Source organism: Rhopilema esculentum, chromosome 6, assembly GCF_057945365.1.
Source record: "Rhopilema esculentum isolate cy_ngs chromosome 6, ASM5794536v1, whole genome shotgun sequence".
Taxonomy (NCBI): domain Eukaryota; kingdom Metazoa; phylum Cnidaria; class Scyphozoa; order Rhizostomeae; family Rhizostomatidae; genus Rhopilema; species Rhopilema esculentum.
In genome coordinates this window covers 10,591,906-10,606,149 of record NC_142820.1, presented here as the reverse complement: position 1 = coordinate 10,606,149, position 14,244 = coordinate 10,591,906, and the positions used below count along the sequence as shown (strand labels likewise).

General features: G+C 33.7%; 1 protein-coding gene across 5 annotated transcripts in view; it reads left to right on the top strand.

Annotated features, from left to right (window-relative positions):
• Window positions 1-13,651, top strand: part of LOC135685944 (uncharacterized) — a 39,527-nt gene extending 25,876 nt beyond the window's left edge. The window contains exons 2-4 of one of the 5 annotated variants that reach the window (XM_065202059.2): window positions 1,004-1,200; window positions 11,283-11,428; window positions 12,431-13,651. In XM_065202059.2, coding sequence (XP_065058131.1) covers window positions 1,004-1,200; window positions 11,283-11,428; window positions 12,431-12,467 — 380 coding nt within the window. In that variant the 3' untranslated portion in view covers window positions 12,468-13,651. The other 4 variants (XM_065202058.2, XM_065202055.2, XM_065202057.2 and 1 more) reach the window with 4 other exon arrangements.
• The last annotated feature ends 593 nt before the right edge of the window (window positions 13,652-14,244 follow it).

The window sequence follows — 14,244 nt, the reverse complement described above, 5'->3', positions numbered from 1 at the left end:
CTATAGATAACGGCGTATTCAGACAAAGAGAATATCTTCTAGCAAATCGTTTGCATGTTAAAGAGGGCGAGAAACACTCCTTGCGTAAGGTCGTACGTGACGTTTTCTAAGCGACAAATGATCCCTTTCATGTCATTATTTTTGATAGATAGCTTAGAGCAGATAAATTGATGTAAGCTTATCTATTCTTCATGACATGAGGCCATTTTAGGTATTTTTGTCAATATGTCTCTTTTAAGTCTTAGTTACAAATATCTTTTGTCAAAGTCACACAGGCTGGCGTCTGGTAAATGTAAAACGGGATAATCAGTAGGCGTTATTCGCGGATCATCTGCGCAATATGTTTTTCTCTCTATCAACACAAAAACGCTAATTTCTAATCACAGGTGCAAGTAAATCGCTATATCAAATGTTATAGAGCACAGCGAGAAGGCTATATGCCGTTCATATTTTTATGGTCGGTATTAAACGATTCGAATTGTCCTTATCAGTGTATTGTTATATTGTTATTGGTCATACGACGTCCATTGTTGGCTTGAAAGAACTTATCGTAAATATATTTGTTATGCACGAATTAGCTCAGTTGGGGACGCGCCTTCGGGATATTCACTGTTACGAATTTGTCTACTACGATAACCACTTGTTTGACTTTAAAGATTGCCGTTTGAAGATTGTCATAGAATTGAAGCGACTTGTAGAGGAATTGCCGGGTGTTGCACTGTTGATGTTAGTAGTTTAGTCGGTATTACAGCACAGCAACTGTTCGCGACCAAGGGATTTGGGTCCAAATGTATTAGCATTATAAGGTTGGCGAACCGCTGCCAGACAAAGCTCTATCTACACCAAAGCATTGTGTACTGGTACTGGCTGACAGCTAACGGCTAATGAGAAGTCATAGCTGAATATAAGTAATCAGAGAATCGCTACCAATAATCGTGACTTGACAAAACAATGTTGACTATGACATTTCAGCCTTTTAGCAACCATCCGTTATTTTATGCAGGATCAACTGACCATGGTTCACCAGGGTACACATACCCACCGCCATACGCAAGGAGAGGACATCGAAGAAACAGAACAACATTTACGCGACAGCAATTAGAAGAGCTTGAGAGACTCTTTGATCAAACGCACTACCCCGATGTTTTCATGAGAGAAGATCTGGCGGCGCGAATCAACCTAACTGAAGCAAGAGTGCAGGTATCATTTCTAAACTTTTTTCTCTTACTTCCTTTTCTTCTTTCTTCCCCTTTTTGCTTTCCAGACGTCAAAATGTTGATCAGTTACTCAATTCTTTGTCCATCAGCCTTAATATGCTACCAATCTTTACTAGTTCGACTCTCTTTCACCGAAATCAAAACAAAGCAACATCACTCCAATCTTCAGGAACCTTCGACCTTATTCAGTCTTTTAAGCGATTAGATATATCAATCCTAACTGTGATCATAACATTTAACATAAAGATTACAGTTGAGTATAAGTTCTTTCTCTTATCTGTAAATATGTTTACTTTTAACACGTTAGCCCTGTTTTGTACACCAGATTCTTTTCATATCACCTCTCTTTTACTTTTGGTTCTCTAACCAGCATTTGAATCAAACAAAAATTGCTTCAAGAACCAAAAATGAACCTAAAATGTTCTGAATATTATTAATTCTAAAAATCTACCTATAAAAACTATTTGTATTTGATTCAACTTGAAGCAATGATATAAATCTAGATCCAGTTGCTGAAATTGTAGTGCGCGAGGTTCTGAGTTGCTTAACTTAAACTGTTTAGTTTTCTGCATTTGAAATATTTTAAAAGACTTCATGCTTCTAAAAATTCGGGAAGCTGAAAAATAGAAATTAAGAGCATTCTGAACAGAAAAATTATCATTTTGCAAGCTTTAAAAACGACGAAGACCTTTTTCATTATTCAAAACTTCAAGAAAAGATAAAAAATTTTCCAAAGAACAAAATAATCTCTAGCAAAAAGAAAAACCGTAAAATGTCTGATACATTTTTATTTTATCAAACTTAATTTCTAGTAACTTAAAATATATTTTCCAACAAGCTTCTTTTTCCTTTCTTGCTATGTTGTGAGAAGAGAGAAAGTACCCTCAAAGTTAGGTAGCATTACAATGTAGATATAACTCTATGACAAATTGGGTTGCTTTTGAATGGCGTTAAAGCAATTAAAATTGATATGCTACTTATTCTGCGCAGTTTCTATCGAAGTAGAAATATACGTTGAGGGAATTTTTGAAAATTGTCTGATACTTTCTTTTTTGAATCTTCCTGAACTTGAAATAAAAGAGATTCAAATCAAACAACTTACACTAACAACCTCAAATCTTGCAGTCAATTAAACTGTAGAATATGAAAAGATTTGTACTGTAGAATATAAAAAGATTTGTAGATGCAAAAATACAGCAGCCATACTATCAAGTATGCTGACAACCTGGCAACTTCCACTATTCAATTCATAACACAATTTTTTCAAAGCAAATTTCTGAATAGGCTAGGTTAGTCAACTGATTTTCCTTAAAGTAATTTCCTTCGCTTTTTACTAAGCCCTTTTCACGAAATGGTAAATTTTGGAATTGATTTGTCATTCACAAAATAACCATAAGTTGTTACTACTCAATTGCTAGCAGAATAAGGAAATCAGGTTGATATGTTAAATTGCGACACCGTGATTTATCATTCATAGGGTGGTAACCTTTTTTCATACAATACACAAGCATTTTGGTTAACCTAATTGACAATTTTGTAAACAAGACGCCGCCATTTTATTCTGCAGCCTCGCTTCAAAAGCAAAGAAGCTATTGTCAATTTTTTCTTTAAAAATTTATGGAATACATGTATGACAAATAAGATTAACCACACTCTTTTTTGTGAATTGATTGATATTTTGCTAACTTCTTCCAAATGGCTACATTTTTTTGGTCAAGGAAACATCAATCCAGTAGTACTGAACTTAGTTACAAACACAAGGAAAATTGCATGTCACAGCAAAGATTTCCAACTCTTGCTTTGAGGCAGCAGGCATCAGGATAAAATGTGATAAAGTTCTAAATTGTAAACAAAATGGTAACAGGCAAGAGACACTTTCATGTCAGAAAGGCACAAATATCATTTTAGGATTCCAGGACCTATTTGCTAAGGAGATGTGCCAATTTGTCAAGAAGATGTGCCAATAAGTAGCACATTTATGTTGTAATACGCAAACACCCTGTCTCTGTCTCAATGAATAAATTTTTTAAAAGTTTGATGTTTTGGCAAAAAAGACAAAGGTCGGAGACTAAAAGCACTTTGTTTCCTATAGTTGACAGCGTAATCTTCCACATTATTTTTCTTCTATTACCTCATATTGGTACTTTTTCATCTTTTCCATTCTCTCAGCTTTCCAATCAATTACATCTGCCGCGTTTAACTTCAGCGGAATAAGATATTTGTCAGATATTTAGGTATGAGCCGTGCAGAACAATGTTTCTTAAAATACAAAACAAAGGCAATACAGAAGTATCTTTAACAAAACCAACGTAACCCCGGCCATAGAAAAGAATTTGTAGCATTCAAGAAGCCAAGAATACTTGCTTTGCTGTGACATGTTTCCTGTGTATCAAATATCGCCGATATTTCCACAGACTCTCATTTCGAATATACTTGTCATAAACTGACCGAATAAGACAAGCAATAAAGATATATTGCGTCTACGGACACCGCTAAGGCACATATTGCGCTGCATAGATTCTTTGGTCTAACGGTTGTTTTCTCATGCCGTGCTTCTATATTTATTGGTGCGTGGACGCCAATTAAAACAGTGTGTAGATTTTGAATCTTGAAATTTTAACAACTTTTCTGTAGATGACAAGAAAGATAGGCAGGACTTTACTAAAAACTACTATTAGCATGGCAAGATAAGCCATTTTATAGCATCTTACATCGTTCAAAGGCCTTTAAAATATATCTCAGAATAAACTTTTGCATTTAGGTAGAGAAGCGTAAACCCCTAAACGAGGAGACAGTACAATTATCAAAACTTCCAAAAAGGGGAGAGTTTAGGCACGAAAGAACCATTTTATATTGAAGCGTTTTTTCTTCTCATTGTAGTATTTCTCGCAAGATCAGATTTCAAATTCAAATAAAAAAATACCCTTGTTAGCAAAACTTTTCCGAGTATATTTGTGGAGGTTTTTTCATAGGATTGTATCAATCAAATATTTTGCAATGACTACACTTTGTATCAATCTTATTAACCTGACCATTTTCTATAGGCGATAGATGATAAAAATCTTTTAACTTAGTGTTCAAATGCGTTTGTTTACAAATATAACTTTCACCTGATTCTAAGTATTTTTCATTGATGTACAATTCCAACATCAATGCAATCAGCAAACGAAATCTTCATACGATGTTATTTTCTTTCTCTTTTTGGTAAATCTTTCTATTTGAAAGTTAACACCTTTTAACTCACAATCTTATTCGGAGTTCTGAGTTGAACATTATTCCAGTTTGTGCTTTTTTCGAGTTGGAAGTTATCGTACTTTCTAAATTTTCACTTTTTCTAGATAAAGTTACCAATTTTCAGCAATGCTTTCTTCTGTAAGTGTGGAAGTGGCTTTGTGTATTCTTTGTTGGGTAACTGAATGCTCCTTTTCTTTTGAAAGTAAATACTCACCAAGGCATTTTTAAGGTCTCTTTCATGTGGTTGCGTAGCTGATTGTTGTGAAATCGCACCATCAGACTAAACTGAGCTGTTGAGGAAAAATATCCACATATCCACAAATCTAGCAAATTTTTAAAGAACCCAGTTGTAATTGAGATCTCCCAGTTGGGTCAATAATTTAAAACTAAATCACAGGGATATTATTAAGGACTACTTGCTGCAATGTTAGCAATAAGCTTTTCGATGCAACCGAAATTATAGCTATGTAGCTGAGCACTATTAATGGAACTGCTATAATATATTAAATCATAAGTTTTTTTGGAAATGACGTCTAGTTCAAAGAGCATAGTTTGCTCTCTATCGTTCCGGTAATAAGAGTTGATTCATACGGAAAGCATCTCTCGTATTAAATAAAACGGCAGCTTGGCCATGGTGTAAACTTCAATATTTGCTAATAAGGCAAGATATTTAAATGTGATAATCTAAATCCAAACGAATTTTAGTCATTCTGTCTACTATGTACTGTGTAGGTTGACATGGATTACAGTAATTTACGAAAAAACAGAACTAATAGCATTTATAAACTCAGCATTGCTGCTTGATGCAATATAAAACAGCTAGGTATCCGGCTTGCTTAGCAGTTCCTATATACAGTTCATTTGCTTGCTAATATACATATCGTTTCTACACTTTGTCTGTTCATTTGCTTTTGCTCAAAGCTTCATTAAATACAGTATTTTTCAATATTTCTGCGTATGAATTCAGAAAGTTTATCCGCAATTTTCCCTAAGGGTGAGTTGCTTCAACCGACAGAAGCATTTCACTTGGTTCTCAGTGTTGCTGGCCTTTAAGATTGAATGAATTGCTATTGACTCTGAATAAGTTGAAATTTCTGGTACACATTTATTTCAAACAAAGATTTAACATTATTAACCATTCTTACTGCAATTCACCATAAAACTTTGCAATTAAGTCAAGCCTTCTTCATTCAGCGCTCTAGGGTTTAAAGCACTCGAGAGGTGACCAATAAATCTTGTATTACCAAGAATCTATTTTATATCTGGAACTTTAGCTTGTATATATTTAAATAGCTTTGCATATCAAGAGGAAACCTGCTAGGGCACCTTGTAGAGATATTTTGGAAAACCAATACAGAAACACAGAAACTAAATCTTAAATGTCCCTTGTACAACTATTCCTTGTAGAGTATCAATCAGTATTATTATTTTTGTTTGCTTTCAGGGATGTCCCGATATTTTGTGACGCTTTTATACGTTTTTGATGCCGCTATGCGTACCAACAATTACCATAAATGCAATCTTCAACTTTTTTAATTGTTAGATAATTCATTTTTTACTATCTTAACTTCAATTATGATCAATCCAAATTTTTAACAGCTCTTAAGTGGTTATAGAAAAAGATATTGCAGAAAAAGTCAATTTTTTTAAACAAGAAAAAAAGCCTTTTCAATACTTAGAAGAAGATAGTCTTTTCAGATTTTCCCTTTAAGCATCAGAGGATGCGTGTTTAAAAATGATTTTTAACAATTTGCCTGATGATGATCACTAAAATCTTACTGGAAAAGAAGGCATTCTCAAAACTGACTTTTAACCTTACAATACAATATAATCGATTTTGTTCTTGTGATTCAAATAAGCCTTTATAAAACAGCCCATAGGTTAGGTGTCACAAAGTTTATTTTTCTGTGCATATCAATTTGTTTAATTTCTTAGATTTAAGTATATTTCTTTTTTTCATGACCAAAACATCAAGATGTAATGCTATAGTAGGTTAGGGTTAGGGTTAGGGTTAGGGTTGGGGTTAGGGTTAGGGTTAGGGTTAGGGTTTGATATTATCGGTTACTTTGCCATCAGAAACGCAAATTATAATAAATCATTGCAATATGGATGTCGAGGATTAGATATTTTACAGCTTCAGTTTTTAATAGAATTCGAAAATAAGTAAATATTGGAAGAAATGGAAGCTAGAGGTTGCAAGAATGATGTTAAAGGCTCTTGCGCAACCGGCATGCTTAGCGACAGCTGTCTTGAGAAATTTACTTTGTTTTGTACTTTCATACAGTACGATATGAAATTATAATCACAAAGCATGCCAGTTGCAAAAGAGCCTCTAAAGAAAAAAAGTAAAGCTAACTGCGTTTTAAGTCTTATATATATATAGCATTATGTATCAATATCAAAGTAAAGCAGATTCTCTTCTGTGAAAAACGCCACAAGACCTAAGATTACTCAACTGAGCTGACAAATCTATCACCAATGGTTTACGTTGCTTTCTTTTATTAGGATCTTGAAACATTATTATTTCTTCATTCTTGACGAAGCTACTTCGGGACTTGGCCATTTTGCAATATGTTCATAGGACGACAAATTCGCCGGCGACAGAGAAAATACTTCAAATAGTGAACTTTCAAGGCGAACGTCGCGCACAGCACCGGAACGAAAAATTCTAATACGCATGCTTATAACCTTTCGCCGGCGAAAAGCGAAAAAATTTCGCCGAATAGAGATTGGCCTTTACTTGGCGTATTCACCCAACATTTGCTTACATACTTAGAAAAATTACCTCCATCAAAAGTACAGGATACCTATGCAGAAAACTTTGTAGCCTATCTGCGCAAATGGATCTTTATAGGTGATAAGTAACGTTTATCTAAACAAGTTATTTAACTACATTGAAAGAAAGAAGTTATTGCTGCGATATGCATGTTTTACCCAGAAAAGCTCCCCTTGTTTTATCTTTTTTGACTTTGGTTTAATTCAATATAAAATTTTCATGCAAATAATAATTTTAAGTTCACACAAATAATAACTATTTGTAGGTTCACTAGAATTTCCATTTTTCAAGACATTTTGAGATAATTTTCTTATTTTACTTGTTTGCAGAAAAATGTTAAACTTAACTAGTTAGTCATTTATCTATAGAGTGTCCTTTCCCTATCACCTGGATTAAACTTATAATTTTTTTCCCTTTCTTTGAATTTGGAATGCGTGTTCATTTATCTATCTCGATTGTATAGGAATTTCGATAGACATAACACTGTATTTCACATTTTCAAATTAATTGTGATGTTAATGATTCGACAAAAAGCATTGTTTTGGAATATAGAAGACATATTCTTTGAATTCAATTTTATTTTACATCAACCCAGTGCTGGGTCACATGGCAAACACAAAGGAAATTGATTAGTCGTGTTTCGATCATTTCTCCCCTGCGGAGTGTCAGACAATAGAGTATTAAATGCTGGACAATAGATTCTCTATTATGTTTGTAAATCGAAAACCAATCACGCGAAATCGTACTTGTTCTGGGTCATTTGACGCTTGATAATGCAAGTTAGTTGCGAAGGGTGGTGTAATACATTTTAGTAAGCTTAAAGGTGGAGGAAGTTACTAAGCAATTAAAGATCTAGAAAGGATGTAGTGATCATGTAGTGATCATGAAATAATACGAAATAAGAGGATTATTGGTCTGAATTGAGAAGTAATTAGAGCTCTCTCTGCTGAAATACTAACATTAATATTCTAACTTATAAAATTCAAAACTGTAAACAACTTTCTCCACAGTAATCCTTTTATGTGCTTAGTCATCTGATTGTCTTAAATTTCTGTTTGATCTAACAATACACCCCCTAAGCTCCTATATCGTATGCGACGCCGTTGGCTACTCGCTGCATGCTAATAGAACTGATAAGAGAACAGTTTAAATGGTGGATAAGGCCAGGAGCTTAGTACTTAGTGAGATTTTCACTAATCTAAAAGAGCCTCAGAATGCTTGAAATGAAAAGGAAGAAATTCCGAGAATTAACGAAAATTTGAAATTGCAAGCGGCCATAATGGAAAAATTTCTCACAAGGATAATATTCACTTGAATGATTTTATATTGTGTTTTCATCTAATATATTAGCATGTTTTACAGAAACGATTTAATATATTAGCACCAAAAGATAATACTGGCTGCTGTGGTTCTGGGGAAGAAGATTTTTTTGTTAAAGCTACAGCCATCAGTAAAGTTTTACGAAGATCTCTCAAGCAATTATATTGCTTGTCTTCTTCAGTTAGGCTATTTCTGGCTATGATCGTCAGAAAGACATAAAAAGATAGTCAGGCAAAGTAAGGCCATAATATAAGTTGTGATATCATTTCAACATGCACGATTAAATTTATCTCCTAGTTAATCAAATGTAATAGTCAACAACATAATGCTCACCTTAACCAGAAGATATTAGCCTTACTATTGACATATTATCATAAAAAGAAAACCAGCTGTTATAATGCTCAACAAAATATAAAAGGGTACACACTGTTTTTGTAAGATATTCGAAGATTATTTGTGTGTAACAAAATTATTACAAAGTCAGGGGATTTCATTCTCAATCGTAATAATATTGGTAGAGTGCCGATTATTGGAGCTATAGGACTTCACCCCTTCCTTTTCTTCTGCAGGTTCCTTTCCTTTTCTTCTGTTCGTAAATTTATATTGTGGAGCTTTTACAGTGTAAGAATCGTTTTTGAAAGCTAGTGTTAAAAATGCTCATATTTTTAATATAAGACAGCAATTTTATATCTTTCGGTAAATTTTCTTATCTTTTGATTCCAAAAGACCGTTACTGTTTATGTGTTTAAGTCTTGATTTCATGGCAAAGTATATTACTGTTGTAGCGAGACTCCATTACTGTGCATTTTAAGTCATTCTTAAAGAGGCCAACTGCGAGCCTTAATGATTATGCAGAAGCTGCTTTCAATAACAAATATGTCATACATGCTGCTAGCACGTGTGGATACGTCAGTCATCTTTTAAAAGAATAGCTTTCAGGACTTATAGATAACTATGACACCGTCATTACTTTCATGCTCTTAATAAAAAGGAATAAACCAAGCTAACCAAACCACAAATGACTAGTACATTGTATGCAGTGACTTATTGTTCTCGTCCTGTTCCATTAACACAACAGCGGTCATATCATTCGCACAACAGTACAATTTTACAATCTATAACCCATACCAAATGTTTCAAAAATATTTCTTACCAGTTTTCTACTAACTTTTTAAACGTAGCCCAGTTCCCCAAGATTTCAGTCTCATTGACTGATATCGTCGACTTTAACTTGGTACCTGTCAATCATATTTTTGTAGTCTTTTAACAACTGTTTCGCAGAATCTACAATCATATGTGTCCGAATAAAAATCTATCAAATATTCATTATTTTTCTCATCATACCTTCAAGCAAAAAAGCGTATCATTTTCCGGAAAATACCATTGCCTTTGCTTCTTTATTATAACCTTTATATATGATTTGCTTCTTTTTGCTACAAATCCCACCCAGTCTCTTTTTAATGTAACCTTTAAAGCTAGCATCAATTAGATGTAATTAATTCAAGCAAACAGGGCTTTGAATACAGAGATTTTAAGAATCTTCTGATCTAATTCAGTTTATTTACAGTCGATAGGAACCTTATCTCTATGAAAATAAAGCTAAATGAAATTTAACTCTAATGGACTCTGTTTTTCGGAAATGCCAGAACTTTGATTACTGATAAAGAAATTAATTTTTGAAAATCTAGTTACAATCTGCCTGGCATATTCTCCTAGATCTCAACCTTTTGGATTTGTAACTTCTCAAAGTAACAATAAACAAGAATTTTGTGTAATGAAAGCCTGGCCTGAGGTTTTTCTTTACTTATGCTGTAGCCTGGAGCTAGCCTATCAGCATAGGTAAATGAGTTGAGATATCAACCAATTGCAGCATTGTCTTTACAATCTAAACACGTGAATGTAAAACTTCAACCTTTATCATTTTGATGAGTCTTTGAATTATTCAAAAGAGAGTGACTGATAATGGTCAGGGCGAAAGATTGTCGGATTTTCACCTATGACGCCATTCGCAGAAATTTGTCAGGGTCAAGCACTGTTTGAAAGATTATGATTGGCGTCAGTGAATGATTGTCTACTAACACCAGTTGCTACACGCCCTTGTACATGTCACATGGGTTCAAAAAAGAACTGATTGGTCGTTAGTTTCTAGTGAATGATAATGCTTAATGAATAATGAATGGTAACTCAGATACATAGGCTGTCGGTGAAAGATGCTCCTGACGCCATCTGCAAACATCAGTTTTCATCTGTGGTTAACTCTGTAGCATGTGAGAGCATCTGTTGTTTTTAGATAAAACTTTTTGGTGGTTTTTGATGTAAGAATAGCCAGTTGCATGGATGTTTCAATAGTTTTGATTGTCGTCTTTAAATTGTTTATTGTTTTTTAATGATTTGACTTCGAATTGACAATTAGAAGCAACTGAAATTTTATAGCCAGAACAATCGGTCACTCAGCTGCCATATCTGTCTAACAATATTCAAAGACTTGGCTGATGTGAAAGTATGAAGAAAGGATTGACATATAAAATAATTTTCGTATGGATAGAAAATAGATCCGAGCCGAAATAAATTCTTCTAGCCACAAAATAATAAGATTCTTTGCAACTATACTGTCGATTTTTATGTCCAAATATCTTGCTCTATTACCAAATAAAAACTGCAAAGAGCACATTTGAAGTTTCTGTATGCCTAGTCTATGTATTGATTTTTTTATGCAAACAATTTAAATTTTTTAGGTGTGGTTTCAAAACAGGAGAGCCAAATGGAGAAAAACAGAACGTGGAAATCGAAAACAAGGTGAAAAAGAAGAGGATTCCCCTTCTGAGACGGAAGACACTAAGCCAGTGACAACCCAAGCAGTGAAGAAAAGCCCGCCAACGACGTATGAAGATTCCTATGCTAAATACTCCTCCCCAGCACCAAGACTCAGTCATCTACCTTACCCATACTCACAATATCAGAGTGCGTATTGCTCTCCATATTCGCCGTATGATCAACGTAGCTACGGCAGTGGTATATCGTACCCTTTTCCAGTAGAAGGCTCCTTAGAGACATATCCGCATACCACAAGACCATCAATGGTCCTCTCTTCAAACCCTAGCATTAATACTTTGGGCTGGAGGACATAACTCATTTTAGAATATTAGTGATGTTATTTGCTGTACAATGTTTATAGATAAGAGACATTTTAAGGCTTTGTTATTGAACCTACACTCATGTATAACTGGATGCAGCGACATGGTTGCTATTAGACTTGCGACCAGAAACAAATATCAAATGCCATATTAGGTAGTTTTAAGTAATTGTAGGTCGGTAAGGGTTGCGTAATCAGATGTGGAAATATTCATATAAAGTTTCTTGTTAGGTTGCATTCTGATGTAGGTACTTCTGTGCTATGCTGCCTCATGTACAGACAAAGTTTACCGTTTTATTGGCTGCATTAAATCTCTTCAGAGAATAAGACTTTCTTCACGATCATTAGTCAGTTTGCAACCATGGTTTAAATAGTAGCCTTATAAAGTACGATCAAAAAAAGCTGAATTGAATATTTCAACTTTTATTTAAGTTGATATGAAGCTGTAAATACGTATAAATATATATAAAAATAGCGGGTCAATAAGGTTGTTTTTATTTAAGTGCCTTGGAATGATTTAGAAAAGGACATGGGAGAAACATATTTATTCTGACTGCAACATACTGGTAAAAATGTTTTTACATTCCGATAAAAATGTTTTTACATTCTGGTAAAGATGTAATGAATATATTAAAGATCTAGCACTGGATAGAAATAATGCTATGATTGCATAAATTTTTGTCTAAATATATAATTTTCATTTGGCAATAAACAAAAAAAAATTCCTAAAAATTTTTTGAATCGTTTCAGATGGTCTCTGAAAGAAAGTGGAGATGAAGAATTATGAGGAAGTAGGCAGCCAAAGCATCCTAAGAATTTCTGACTGTGTTGAACAGAAAATAATTAAAAGGACTTAATTTCCAAAAAAACTAGCTTGAAGGAAAGAAAGTAAAAAGCATATAAGAAAGGTGTAAATTCCCACAACTGTTAAAAATACTTATTTAGATGAAAATAGAATTACGTTTTCGCCGTTTTTCTTTGGAACACTTGTAGCACAGTTTTAGATTTGCCAAATTGCAAGTCTGGAAGCGATGGAAAGTGAAGTGAGTAGTCAAAGTAGTTTATCCCTAGCATCAACGCATGAGAGATGCATCCCCTGTTTCTCACGAATGAAAAGAGATAGGCTCCAGCTATTTCTTTTCAACAAAAAATACCCGCAAAAAGAAATTCCCCCTGCACCTAGTGCCGTTTCATCCACCCTGAGATAAAAAAGCCAATTCTTTTCCTGTAGTTTATTATTTTCTTTTCACAAAGTCTTTCTTTTACTTGCTCGATATTTTTTCGTACAGGAAAAAAACAATTAGTAAGACAAACTCTGTCAGAAAACCACCAGAAAGATTGTGAGGTAGTTGTAATTGTTTGAGCCCTTTTAAACTTAAGCCCACTGACTAGAAACGTGTTGATTTAATTTTAGATGACGTAATTGATGTATCGTGTTGATCAAAGAGCGAGTTCTCTAATCATTCTCTAGATTTCCCTTGATAACTCTCTAATTCTGGTACTGCTTTTTGTTCTATTTAAGCGTGACCAGATCTATTCTTTAATGGTATGAGGATATCCATCAATCTTATACAGAGGCAAAATTATTGAAGGATGTTGGGGACGCTACAATCTCCAAATTATTGAAAAAGTGGGTCTTAGTAACATAGTGACAGGAATAGTTCAGACGCAGCATGTACTAAAAGCAGAATTCTTCCTTGGCTGTTGGTCTAGAAATTTCAGTTTATTTTGTTAAAAGTGCAACATGAGGCTAAGCTTCCAATTTTTTTTATCCTTTCCTATCTCAATTAAAAGAGAATCGAATTAAAGAACCTGTCATGCAATAAGTTTTTTATCACTAATTGTTTCCAAGCTAACACTTAATGGTCACAAGAGTAGTAGACTTGCTACATCTTAATTTACCTGTACAAGGTATCTGTTATTCTTCTCTCTTTATCAAAAGGATCAAATGAACTGTCAGGCAAAATAATAATAATAATAATGATAATAATAAGACCATATTTATACAGGTAAACTTGTTCAGCAAAAATGAGTTTGCTGCTATCAACCAAGGACCTGTGAAACTAATGTACCTACGATATAAATGTTACAACAATATAGTTTAAAAAGTTTTTACAATAATTAAATCTAGAGAAAAAGTTAAAAATCAAAGTCGATATCCTTGCAGCAACTTCTGAACTTCAGTATAGATGTTTCACTTTGTAGTTTGCTGGGGACTTTATTAAAAGTTTTTAGACCCTGGATAACAATCACATTGCTTTGCATCTGTATACTATCATGCAAACATACCCAAACAAATTATTTTATACTTGCATCAAACTTTTTCAATACAAAGTATACACAAATCAAATCAGTGCTCTTGAAACGAAAAGAAACTAAAGTAAAAACTAAAAAAACATGTGCTCACTCTATCATCTGTTCTTCCTTTATTGTGGTTTTAGACCTCTAACAAACTTATCATTACGTTCTTTTATCTCCCAATATTTTTGAAAAATAGTTTAATTTTTGGGTCATTGTGCATGCTTTATTGGATAACTTTGTTAAAATTGATATCAATATTTGTA